The 13,512-nt window shown below is 45.5% G+C and overlaps 1 protein-coding gene and 1 gene segment (V, D, J or C); both read left to right on the top strand.

Annotated features, from left to right (window-relative positions):
• LOC136172318 (T cell receptor delta constant-like) overlaps positions 1-4,269 on the top strand; it is a 424,221-nt gene extending 419,952 nt beyond the window's left edge. Inside the window, 4 exon segments of the C gene segment in view lie at positions 519-797; positions 1,386-1,457; positions 1,825-1,938; positions 3,344-4,269. Coding sequence covers positions 519-797; positions 1,386-1,457; positions 1,825-1,937 — 464 coding nt within the window.
• LOC136172319 (M1-specific T cell receptor alpha chain-like) overlaps positions 1-13,512 on the top strand; it is a 606,661-nt gene that overhangs the window by 515,994 nt on the left and 77,155 nt on the right. The window lies entirely within an intron of this gene.

The following is a 13,512-nucleotide window of genomic DNA, read 5'->3' as shown; positions in this document are numbered from 1 at the left end:
GGGGAGGGGGGTTGAGAGGGAAGCTCAAGAGGGAGGGAGATATATGTATACTTACAGCTAGTTCAAACTGTTGTACAGTAGAAACTAACACAAATTTGTAAAGCAATTATACTCCAATCTAAAAAAAAATTTAAAATAAATGAAAATGGAGGATATTCAGAAATTAAATAAATGTACTGATTCAGATATTCAGCCTAACTCAACTGTCCAGAGGATTGACTAATAAGACATAGATAATTGAAACTCAATTGACCTAGACAGTTCTTTGTATTTGTCATTGTCTATCTCTACTACCAGTCATATCTCTTCACATCTCCTAACTAGGAGTCAAACTGCCTGCCTTTCATTTCTACTTCCCTTGGTCATCCTTTCATGGAGATGCTAACAAGTTCAGGTCACTAACAGGATGCAGGAAAGTCTGGATTGCGGTGTTTGACCCCAGGGAAACAGGAAAACAGCATTGTTCAACTCCCACATGTGGATAATCATCTCATAAAATAAACTGATTATATTTGCAGAAAATCAACCTGCTGCCAGCCCATCTGTTTTTGTCATGAAAAATAGGACAAATGTCGCTTGTTTGGTGAAGGAGTTCTACCCCAAAGATGTAAATATAAGTCTGCAATCATCCAAGAAAATAATAGAATATGAACCTGCTATTGTCGTCTCACCTGGGGGGAAGTACAGTGCTGTCAAGCTTGGTCAGTATGAAGATCCTGATTCAGTGACATGTTTGGTTGAACACAACAAAAAAACCTTGCGCTCTACTGACTTTGAACCAAAGAAAACTATTTCAGGTAGGTCCTATCTGGCCTCAAGGGCCTGGGGTTGTGGGAAAGAAAAGTTGAGGGAAAGAGAAGTTGGAGATGTAAACTTTTGACAGATCACATTCAATATGGCATCATGCTGGAAATAAGACTTAGGTTCAGACTTAAGGATTAGGTTTAATTCCCATCCCTGAACAGGAATTAAACTTGTTGCATCTCTGAGCTGGAATCTAGGATAAAATCCATCTTATTTCATCCCCATCTGTCCTCTTCACCAAACCCTGTCTCCTTCATACTAAAGACTCTAGGATTGAATATTCATGTGGGATCTGATCTAGAGTGAATGCCACAACCAAGGGCAGCCCAGCTTATCTTGGTGTTCATTATTCCAATTCTTCCTACAAATTAGAGGCATACCTGGATGTTGGCTTCATGGCCTAATGGGAAAAAAAAAACCTCAAGACAGGAAGCATGCTGACTGTGTCAATAGCTGTAGGACCTTGACCAAGTCACTCTGCTGGTTCTTAGTTTACTTAAAGTCACCTCCAATTCTAAAACCTGAAAGCCCTTGAGCCTCTCAGTTGTCACTGTAACCCTGACCACTGCTGTTTGTTCCAGGAACTCCAAAACCGATGGAATCTGAAAACAGCACACAAGCTTCAGTTTCAGAGACCTGCTATGAGCCCCAAGGTTAGTTGAAGCCAAAGGGCCAACTTCAGAATTGAGGTTAAAGCAAACTCTGTCATTGTTAGATGGGGCCCAAAATCATTCTAGTTCAAAACAAAACAAAAACCATACTTGAGTCCGGTTGGCTCCCTCTAACTCTTCAAGCAGAGTCTTCCTGACTATAGGAATGGGTTTTTCCAAAGCTTGCTTTGCTGACTGTGAACAGCAACTTCAGTTCTGTGAAGGCTGTCTGGCACCATGCTGGGCTTCAGACCAGGAAGAATGATGGTGATGCGGGGCAGGCTGGTGTTGGTGCTGTAAGCCAATATCTGGCAGGAAATTTAGTCTCTTGCTAAGTGAGTGAACCATCTTCACTCTTGTTCATCTGCAGTGCAACCCGGGAAGGTGAACATGATGTCCCTCTCGGTGCTGGGGCTCCGAATGCTGTTTGCCAAGAGTGTTGCCGTCAATTTTCTCTTGACTGCCAAGTTATTTTTCTTTTAAGGTAAGATCTAGCTGCTTATTATTCATAACCCCACCCAAACTATGCTACATCTGGAAGAAAGGAGTTTAGGAATGATAAGAAGCGTTGGGAAAGGAAAAAAACACATAGAGACATATTACGATTCAATAAGGTGGGCCATTCTGGATACTTAGCATAACATTCTGTCTCCTGTTGGCCTTTTATTTCAAGCCAGACTCAAAAGTCATGTAATATAATGCAATACCAGTCAATAATCCTCATCTCCAACTGAGGAGCTAGAAAAACTGGACCTGAACAGGAAAAATCTTTTTCTTCATTGCTATTTTTGTGTATATGGCCAAGGGACCATGGGCTTTTTGAGAGACCATCAGTAAATGCTCACTTGAAGAATATTCATGGGAGCAGAACTTGTCTTTGACAGACCAAGGTGATGCCAGTTCTTGATCCTTAGTCATAGGACTCAATGTGTTGACCAGCCTAACTTTGGGATGAACCTACACTCCTATTCTTAGTGAACAGCTCACTAGTAACCACCCAGGATGCATGCAAATTGAGGATGAGATGTGAATTATTTGCCTGTTACTTGCATTCCCTCTTTGGTTATCTTGTTATTAGTGTTCAGTCACTAAGTCAAGTCCGACTCTTTGTGACCCCATGGACTGCAGCACACCAGGCTTCCCTGTCCTTCACTATCTCCCAGAGTTTGCTCAAACTCATGTACATTGAGTCAATGATGTTACCTAGCCATCTGCCACCACCTTCTTCTCTTGCCCTCAGTCTTTCCTAGCATCAGGGTCTTTTTCAATGAATTAGCTCTTCGAATGAGGTGGCCAAATTATCTTACACATGAAATTTGAACCGGGACTTAGGTTTGCCTATAAAGCTCCTTCTCCAGTGCCCCCAAACACCCTCCAGTCCCAGCTCCTGATCTAAGGACAACCCTAAACTTAGTGTGTTGGACTTACCCAACCTAGCCTGCAAGCATCCTCAGTCATTCCCCAACAGGTGAGTGTTTTACCAGCCATCCCAAGGACACAGGCCAAATAGCTATGTGAAAAGGACCTTCTGACCTCAGTAGGAATCAGAAGCATTAGATTTTAGTTTCAACTTTGTCACTAACTCACTACATTACCTGACCCAGTTTGCTTCACCCTGTTGGACCTGGGTTATCACATCTGTAACACAAAGGAGTGAAGAATAACTAAAGGAGAGCAGATGGGTTTTATGACTGGTGCCAACACTGATAAACTGATAGTGACTAGCTGAACTATCACCATGTGTAGAAGGAAAATATGCCAGGATAGGTTAGTGATGTCTGCAATGGTACAACCACAGCAAGTACTGACCATCCCCATGACTGCTACGATTCCTTCCAGCACTGAAGGTCTATGATTGTATAGCTCTGACAGTTTTCCTTCATTTCCAGGCTGACTGGCATGAGAAGGCTGCATTCCCTGAAAGAAACCAAAAGCCTGCAGAGGAACTCTCTCTTAGGCTTTCAACTTTTTGGTGATTCAAGTTGACCCATCCCAGCCTTGCTTAAATGGCTGTTCTGCAAACTGGTTTTCCTTTAAAAGCAACAAACCCAGCTTATCCTTCAGCCTGATGAAAGATAGAAGTCCTGGAGAGTGGGGGCTTATGGCCCCAACTGTTTTATATGCTGCTTTATAAAGGGATAAGAGATATGAGCGTATATAGGGCTCATTTTTTTTCCTATGACTGACATACTTTGAAAGTGGTGTTTTGTTCCTTTGACTTTCTTTGCCTCCAGAACTAGAAAGTGGGACCCATCCGGTTCCCAGCTCCATTCTCCAAGAGGAAAAATAGATCCTGGGGAAAGGAGAGTGGGTGTCCTTCTACCTAAATGTAAAAGCCTCTGCTCAACCCAGCACTAGATTTGCCCAAACTAGTGTTCTCATCCACAAAGGCACTTTCTGCTTTTCCTAGTACTTGACAAACAAAACTACACTTGACTTCCTAATACTCTCTGTGTAGGCAATGGGGTTTCTAAAGTCTCATCTAAATACTCTCCAAGCTATTAGCAGAGATCAGAGTAAAATGCAGAGGAAATGTGCTTTCCTCAACTTAACAAACGTGAATTATTGCAAGTTCCAGGCACTGTGCTGAGAGCGCAAAAATAAGTAAGACATGAGTCTTGCTTTCAAGCAACTCACTGTGCAAGTATTTTTGGAAGGAAGGACAGGAATGAGTCCCCAATATTTCCCTGTAAAACCAGAGTCTTCCTGACCCCTTGCCTGCCCATCTGTGCATGGGGAATTTGAGGGCATTGGATCTTTGGTGTTGATGGTTTTCTGCCATTCTTCTTTGTCTCTGTTGCATTTATTAAAGTGCATTGTAGGTACCTTGCTTCTGACTTTATTCATTGCGGACCACTGCAGGGGGAAAGTGGGGGGCGGGGGGGATGCTGTGAATTCACTAGTAGTCAGACGAAAACCAAACTGAGCTCATAGGTCACACCACAGCTTCCTGGGCCCCTGGCCCAGCCCTGGGTTTCCTGCTGTTGCCGCAGCTGCTACAACATCAGCAGCGCCCCTCCTCGCATGTGGCCACCGACCTCTGCTCCCCTCACCTCGGCAAGGCCAGCTCTATCCCTTTGCAGGAACACAGGTAGCAGAGGCCCAGAAACCCAGCACCGTGGGCGCCTCAGCACCTCTGCGGGGTGTCAGCTGGGGACTCATAAGGTTACAAGTGAAACAGCAAGGCTCACCCACAACTCCCCCGCCTTTGCCATCTGCAGACTGCCACATCAGGTCCTCACACCCCAAACCAAAGAAAGGAGGCAGCTGCATTCTGAGTCAGTGAGTTTAGGACAATCTAGGTGGATAAGCCAGGTCTATCCTGGGAAAAACCACTAGAAGATTCCACACATTGTCTGTCACCTCATGGGCATCAAGAATGCCTATTTCCAAAACATGTGCATCTGTTACCTTGGGCCATTCTTAGAATATTTCTCTGAAGTTGCTAAAAACTAAAAGATCATAGATTCATTTTTCAGGTGGAAAAAAAATACCCCCAAAAAAGTTGTGTACTTTGTCCAAAGTCATTCAGTGGGACAGGGATATTTCTGGGAGCAGAACCAAGTTATCAGGGGTGCCAACTCCAAGTTCAAACAGTCCTGCACTTAGCATATGAATGGGCCATACACTGGCCCACTTTGATCATCAGCAAAAGGCAACCTAGCATTTTAGAGGACTGTGAATTTCTTCCACCAAAAGGACCCTCCAGAAAAGATTTAAGGCTGGAGCCAGAGGGGACTGTGGCTGCCTTCAGGTGTGGGGACCTTGCTACCATGGATTATAGGTTTCCAGAGCTTTCACATGCAGAATCTCAAGTCCCACAAGGACCCGAAAGGAGTTTACAGAAGAGTATTACACAGACTCAGTAGGTGGCAGAACAGAAGCCCCAGAGGCTGAGTCATTTGCCTGAAACTTTGGCTCCCTCACCCATGTTCTTTCCTTCCCTCTCTATAGTGACTACTCTCCACTTGCCTGTGCTGAAGCCCAGACAAATTGCTGCCCAAGCTGCCTACTGCTACAGCCTCCTAGGGCGCAGCTGCGTGGGAGCACCCAGAAATGCAGCCCCGCTCCCTTGGCCCAGTCATTAACCAGCTCAGTGATCTTCTGATTGTCCCTCACTTCTCTGGGCGTTGATGCTTTCCCCATAAAATAATGTCAAACGCTTCTACTAGTGCTCCTCTAGTGGCTCAGCCATAAACAATCAACCTGCAGTGCAGGAAACTGGTTCAATCCCTGGATCAGGAAGATCCCCTGGAGAAGAAATGGCACCCCACTGCAGTGTTCTCACCTGGAGAATTCCATGGATGAAGGAGTCTGGTGGGCCACAGTCCATGGGGTCACAAAAGAGTCCAACACGACTTAGCGACTCAACAACCACCACCAAGACTTCTACTATTTCTAAGATTACACGTAATAGCTCTAATAGTTGTCTTAAGGCAGAAACATCAGTAGTAGAGGAAGGAGGGGTGCAATCCCAGGGCTGAGGGTGTATCTATTTTTGACATCACATCTTGGTTTACCGGGGAGGTAATTCTCTCCCCTGGGGATGCCACTGGGCTCCAAACTCAGGAACTTTGAAGCTGGGATTCTGGTTTTCACAGACAGCTTTCTGGGAATATCTCAAAGCTCTTTGGTGAAAGGAAAATATTCTCCAGACAAAGTAAAAAGGAGGTACCAAAGAACATCCCAGAGAAATAAAGTAGCTGCACAAGAAGATGTTCATGAAAGGTAAACTGGGGACATTTTTTAAAGTAAATAACTTTGTGTCCAATTTGAATCTTAAAAGGGAAACAGGCCAATTCCAACAATGGCTAAATGATGGAGATAAAATAAACACACTTCCAATGGGCTCTCTTTGGATTGGTCCCCCACCCCATCTGGCTATCCGCCCAAGGCATGCAGCACATCCCCGTCAAGCCCTTCTCTGTATCAGGCACAACCCGGGCACCAGGGGCCCTCAGACAGGCAGTCTCCCTTCCCCACCACGGGCACCAGGGCAGCAAGGGCCCTCTATGAAGTGGGGCGACATCTCTTCCATTGGAAGTCGGGGTGCTCCCCTGCAAGTAACCAGGCTTTTTCGTATTAGGCAGACACGTTAGGGCACCTCCCAAGGCCAGACTGGACCACAGAATGACAAGGAAGAAGGATGCCATGTCCAAGGACATGAGCTGCCCAGAGAAGCAGCTCTGCAAGGCTGCGCCCGGGGGTTTGTGTGGAGACTTCCTGGGCGCCTGCATCACTGTGGGAGCTCTAAAGCACAGTAGTACATGGCAGTGTCTTCAGGCCTCACGGAGGAGATCACCAAGTGGAAGGTTTTGTGTCTCACACTATGCTGCACAGAAAATCTACCCTGAGCAAAATCTGCATCATGGGATTTAGCATTGTCCCGATACAGGACAAACTGGAAGGCACCATCTGGTCTTATTCGGTACCAGTACAAGTCTGGATTTGAATATGTGGTTTGGAAAGTGCAGGGCAGTGTCACCTCACTGCCACTCGCCACTCTCTGCTCCGGGGAACTCTGGGTCACTTGGTTACACAGCACGCCCTTGTCTGTGAAGAGAAAAAATAAGGAAACAGTGAGGGGCTATGTTCTGCAGGTCCTGGGTCCAGCACAGGCCCACCCAGGGGACCTCAGTGGGCATAGGCAGGGGAAGGACACAGAGAGGAAAATTAAAGGCAGAAAATAACTGGAAAATCTAGCGTGAATGGGAAAGAGCCCAAGCCTCAGAAAATCAGAAACAGGGAAACGGATGATAGAATAAGTGGGACATAACAGTGAGTGCACTTACAGAAAAGCAAAAGGCTGAAGCCCACAGGGAGAAACATCTTCTTTTTATATCAGTGAGGAGGATATAGAATAAAACTGGGCTCCTTAAACCTCTGAGACTGTCTCTGGGGCTTCTGAAGAGAAGGAGATGGGAGGGACGTGCCGGGAGTGGAACAGCCCTGACAGTCACGTGCCTGAATTAGCTGTAACTCTCTGAGGCACATGCTTCCAACCCAGGAAACGTCTTTGTTGTTGTTTTTGTAGTCCTCAACCCTCTTGAACTAATCTTTTTGTAAAACACAATGAAAATGAATTAGTTTTTTAAAAAGGAAAAAAACAGAAATTACAAGCCTAATGATCACATACTTTGATATCAAACTGCCCTGCATGCTGCATGCTCAGTTGCTTCACTCATGTCCAGCTCTCTGCAGCCCTGTGAACTGTAGTCCCCCCAGGCTCCTCTGTCCGTGGATTCTCCAGGAAAGAATACTGGAGTGGGTTGCTATGCCTTCCTCCAAGGGATCTTCCTGACCCAGGGTTTGAACCCGTGTCTCCTATCTCTCCTCCATTGCAGGCAGATTCTTTAACCAATGAGCCATCAGGGAAGCCCTAACACTGGCTTATCGTCCATTTCCACATCCTCTGGGGACAGACTGGGTACCAGTCCATCATCGCACTTTTCTGTCTCCCAGCATGAACCCAGCTGCCCATACCCAGGGCACTCGGTACATGGAACAAACGAATGGGGACCTTCATCTAGAATTACATCTTTGTGTAATGGGAAAGGAAGAGGCTTGGATAAGGTCATTTCTAAAATCTGCTCTAGGGACTTCCCTGGTGGTCCAGTGGCTAAGACTCCACGCTCCCAATAGAGGAGGGGCTTGGGTTTGATCGCTGGTTCACGGAACTAGACCTCACATGCCACAACTAAAGAACCTGCATGCTGCAATGAAGACAGATGATTCCGTATGCTGCAACCAAGACCCGATGTAGCCAAAGAAATAAATATTTTTCAATCAATAAAATCTGCTCTAGCCCCGAATTCTAGAACTCTTATTTCTTTTGCTGTTGTTGTTGCTTATTTATTTTTATACAAGTTTTTAACGTTACACTCTGTTCACGATTATTACAAAATATTGAACGCCTCTATTTCTTTTTCCCCCAGTTTTTTTTATTTTTTTCTTTCTTTGTAATTTTTTAAATTCTGAAAGTATAATAAAGTTACCAGAGACTTGAAAAATACAGAACAAAGTAACATATAGTTCCACTCTAACATTACAATTACTTTCTTAAGTAGCTAAATTAAGATTTTTAGTTGGAGTTTCAGTATAAAACTTTCAAAAATGAATAGAATGAATATACAGAAAAGCAGAAGGATCGATTTCTGATGGATCAGGAGGGCTTCGATTCTGAGATCATTCTTTCACTTCCCGCAGTCTGATTTCCATCTCTCCTGCAGCACACACTTGGCCCCAGCTGAAAAATTCTCCCCTGAAGCAGCGCTTCCCAGTGGGTGAGCTGCCGTAAGTAGGTTACAAAGCTGCTGAGACAGTGCTCACAGGGGCCACTGGGACCTGGGGTAGCTGGAGCCTCCTGGGTCAGCCCCTCCTGGCCACACTCAAGTACAAATATGATCTTCTGTGTAAGCCAAGACATGACAACTGCTGGGAGGCGCTGCCCTAAAAGAACAGATGACCAGCTTGCTCCCCCAAACCTAGGAGTGTTTCTAGGAGTGCTCTGGAGTCCCTCTGTTTCCCTGCCCCCACCTTCAGTTCATCAGGAAGGCCTGTTAGCTCCACCAAGAAGTGTGTCTCCAAGTGCCTCCACTTCTCTCCACCCCCACCCCCTCCTGCCAACACCACCCTCTCGTGTCAGGCCCATGGCAGTAACCCCCCAACTGGTCCCCTTGCCTCTGCCCTTGCCCCTGGACAATCCCTCTCCAGGTCTTCATAAAATGTAATCTGTGATGTCAGGGGGGCCTCCTATCCTGGCCTGTGACCCGCTGCACCTGGCGGGACCTCTGCTGTCTGCCAGCATCCTGGCGTACCCTCTCCTACACCCATCACTGCCCTTCAGCTGCTGTGGCCTTCCTTCTGCTCCCCTCCCTGCCTCCCTCTTCCAGCTGCCTGAAGCTCTGCTTCCAGTTTTTCACCAGTCTCAGCTCTAAGAGTCTCTCCCTGGCAAATAAATGTCACTCACTTGGGTACCCAGAGTCCCCCTCAATTTCACCTCTGTCTTATTTTCACATCTTATTAATAACTATATTTGACATCACTGGGCTTATACACGCTTACTATTTGCCTTTCCCTTCTCACCCTGTATGGGCTTCCCTGATAGCTCAGTTGGTAAAGAATCTGCCTACAATGCAGGAGACCCCAGTTTGATACCTGGGTTAGGAAAATCCGCTGGAGAAGGGAAAAGCTATCCACTTCAGGATTCTTGGGTTCCCTGATGGCTCAGCTGGTGATGAATCTGTCTGCAATGCAGGAGACCTGGGTTTGATCTCTAGGTTGGGAAGATCCCCTGGAGAAGGGAAATGCTACCCACTCCAGTATTCTGGCCTGGAGAATTCCATGGACTGTATAGATGAGGTCACAAAGGGTCAGACACAACTGAGCAACTTTCACTTTCACTTTCTCACTCTGTGTACATACACATACACGGTGAGTCCTAGCCCCTAGGACTGTGTCTGCCATGTACCTGGCAATCAACAAATATTTGTGAACAAAGGAATATAACTTTCTCCACTTAAAAACTCACTACTGGCATGGATAAGTTTGCCAAATTTTTTTTTATTGAATTATAGTTGATTTACAATGTTGTATTAGTTTCTGGTGTACAACATAGTGATTGCTATTTATATGTATATATATATATATATATTCTTTTTAATATTCTTTTCCTTTTTGGATTATTACAGGATATTGAATATAGTTCTCTGTGCTATAAGACCTTGCTGTTTATCTATTTTATGTGTAGTACTTTATATAGTATTTGTCTTTCTCTTTCTAACTTACTTGACTCAGTATGATAATCCATAGATCCATCTGTGTTGCTGAAAATGGCATTATTTCATTCTTTTTCTGGTTGAGTAGTATTCCATTGTGTATATATGCCACATTTTCATTATCCATTCATCTGTTGATGAACATTTAGGTTACCTCCATATCTTGGCTATTGTAAGTAGTAAAGATGACAGATTTAACAAATAAAAATACAGGACACTCAGTTAAGTTTGCATTTCAAATGAACAACAACAAAAAATTTTTGGTAATAATTGGAGCTTCCCTAGTAGCTCAGCTGATAAAGAATCCACCTGTAATGCAGGAGACCCCAATTCTATTCCTGGGTCAGGAAGATCCACTGGAGAAGAGATAGGCTACCCACTCCTGTATTCCTGGGCTTCCCTGGTGGCTCAGCTGGTAAAGAATACACCTGCAATACAGGAGACCTGGGTTTGATCCCTGAGTTGGGAAGATCCCCTGGAGAAGGGAAAGGCTGCCTACTCCAGTATTCTGGCCTGGAGCATTCCATGGACTGTATCGTCCATGGGGTCACAAAGAGTCAGACATGACTGAGCGACTTTCACTAGTAATAACTGGGACATGCCATATTTGGGACATATTTATTCTAAAAAGATATTCATTGTTTTTGTGAAATTTAAATTTCACTGGACATTTTGCATTTTATCTGGCAATCCTAGTCATGAAGATCACCGAAAGCATACCCCAGGAAGTCTTAAATCCCAGCATGAGCATCCCTAGGCCCCCGGATGTGAAAGAAGGAGGTTCAGCAACCAGGTTGCTATGTCTAATCAGCTGGCTGCCAGGCCTGCACTGCCTCCTGCAGGCAGGGGTCCCCCCTCTCAAAGGCACCAGCCCCTCCGAGAGGGAAGGCCACTTGGAACTTCTGGCTCTGAGATAAGCGCTCTGGCAGCCCCCGCTCAGTCTTTGGGAGTCTGTCCCTGTTCTAAAGGTGGTGTGAAGCATGATACTTATGAGAGCTGAGTGCTCCCTTCCTGACCTAGGTAATATAACAGTGTACAAATAAAACTGCTGCTCCTCTTCTGACAGCCCAACCTTAGTTTCATCTGCCCACACTCGAGAACAGAGGAGAGGGCTTCAGAGACCCTCACTCAGGGGCACCTGCCCTCTCCGTAAGCCTTCACACTGAGACCTTGTCAGGGTGGCACAATCATAAAACGACCCCCTCCCCACCATGGTGTCCTTCCATCACTCCTTGAGAGGCGTCGCTTCAACCAGGGCACTTCTCAGAACAGCAGTGCAGTAAGGAGTGGGGCTCCGGATCCACACCACTAGGGTTCCTATCAGCTCCATCATCTTGCTATGAGACCTTAAACACAACCTAACTCCTCCTCAAGCCTCAGTTTCTCCATCCATAAAATGGAGATGAAAATAATAACAGTTTTTTCACGGGACTGCTGGAAAATTAAATGAAATAACACAAGCAATACACCCAGCAAGTGATCTAAGAGTGCTAGTCATTGCTGCTGCTATTGTCGTTTTTGTGAAATAGACTGATGAACAAACTCCTGAGAGCTTGAGTCTCATCAAAGACGTTCAGAAATAAGATGCTGAGTAAATCTAAAAAATAAAGTTGTGAAATCACACCAAAAAAAAATTTTAAACCATGTTGTACCAATCGATGGCAAATAAAAAAGGGACTCTCATCTTTCATTTCTGTCACTGGTGTAAGTATGTCATAGAGCTCTGTGCTACCCTAAGACCTGAGCCAGCTATGCTTATCCCAAACCCCTAAGAGCACTGGGAATAGGAAATGAATCTGCTAGCCCTATGTCTTCCGAAGGTTTCAACAGGCTTGTTCATAGGAGACCACAAAGTACAGAAGAGAGTGACCCCCAAAGTTTAGAGCTAAGAGAGACTCAAGATTTAATGACCTACTATGGACGCATTGCCCTTGAATTTTCCTTCCCCATCTCCCTTAAACCTGTGGGTGTCTGCATCTGAGTCCAGGCGGCGAGCGCCCTGGACTGCCTTTCTTTAACCCAAAACCACCACACAACAGAGGCCTTTGGACCTGACGGGGCCCCAAGGATTTGATAAAGAAGCCACTCTTGTCCCAGGCTTGGATTTGATCACTACACTAGCTCAAAGAAGGAGGGGGTTTCTCCCAGTTTCCTTTGAGGCGGGCAGCTTTGTTTTTGACCTTATAGCGCCCTCTGCTGTTCTAATTAGCCCATCTCCATAAGTAGGTCATACTGGAGGTTTGGCAGAAAAGAGGTCAGAGGAGAAAAATATTCTTTGTTCAGAACTTACTCAAAGTTGCAGCTTCTGTTCCCCCATCCCCTTTCAGCCCTGACACTGGCAGCTGCTTCTCTGTTGGGCCAAAGGGGCCACCCTCCCCAGTCACTCAGAGCACTGTCTTCAAGGACATAAGACAGCACCCCACAAGGGTACATGGGACATTTCCCTACCAGACAAAAGCCTAGTGCAACAGCCAAGGGCACAGTGAAATGTCTTTGGATGGACATGGACAAACACATCGCTTTTTTAATGAAAGAACAGAAATGTGATTAAAAGGAAATGCTTAGAAACATCTGTGTGATGATGGCAATGAGTGGTCTAGCAGAAGGGTTTCTGAATCACTTTCTTCCTGTGGCCCATTCCATTCCAAGACCCCCAGGACAGACCTGGGCGGATGGATAAGAGGAAGCATGCCAGGGAGGGACTGAGGTCCAGCAGACGTCCTCTATCCCCAGGACCTCTGTTTGGGGGGAAGATCTTACTGAAGGCTCTTTGGGCCAGAGCCAGCATGAAGAACACTACCATGGTTTGCTGCCCACGGCCTGTGTTTGAAGGAAAGCGGTGAGGAAGAAGCAATACTCCATGGTATTACCGTCGTCACCTCTGGAGCAGCCTATGGAAGGAACAGTCTTGGTCCAACCAGGTCAGTGATATCTTTTGTGACGGGGCTGTGTGGGACCTGGCCTGACCCTGACCCAAGCACATCTCTCAAGCCATTTGTAGGATCTTCTCTCCAATTATCCCCCAGGCATGGAGAGCAAGCAGGTGACATCTCAATTACCAAGGGCTAGCAATTGGTAATAGTTATCCGGAGCACAGTTTTAAGAAGGGTTGTGAACCATACGTAAAATAGATAAGCAACAAGGATTTATTGTATAGCAGAGGGGAATATATTCAATATCTTGGAAAAACCTACAATGAAAAATCAGAAATACATTTAATATATATTTATATATTAATAAATATATATATATAACTGAATCACTTTGTCATATACCTGAAA

Source organism: Muntiacus reevesi, chromosome 7, assembly GCF_963930625.1.
Source record: "Muntiacus reevesi chromosome 7, mMunRee1.1, whole genome shotgun sequence".
NCBI classification, from domain to species: Eukaryota; Metazoa; Chordata; class Mammalia; order Artiodactyla; family Cervidae; genus Muntiacus; species Muntiacus reevesi.
Note: the sequence above shows the minus strand (reverse complement) of the source record. Positions and strands in the feature narration are given on the sequence as shown.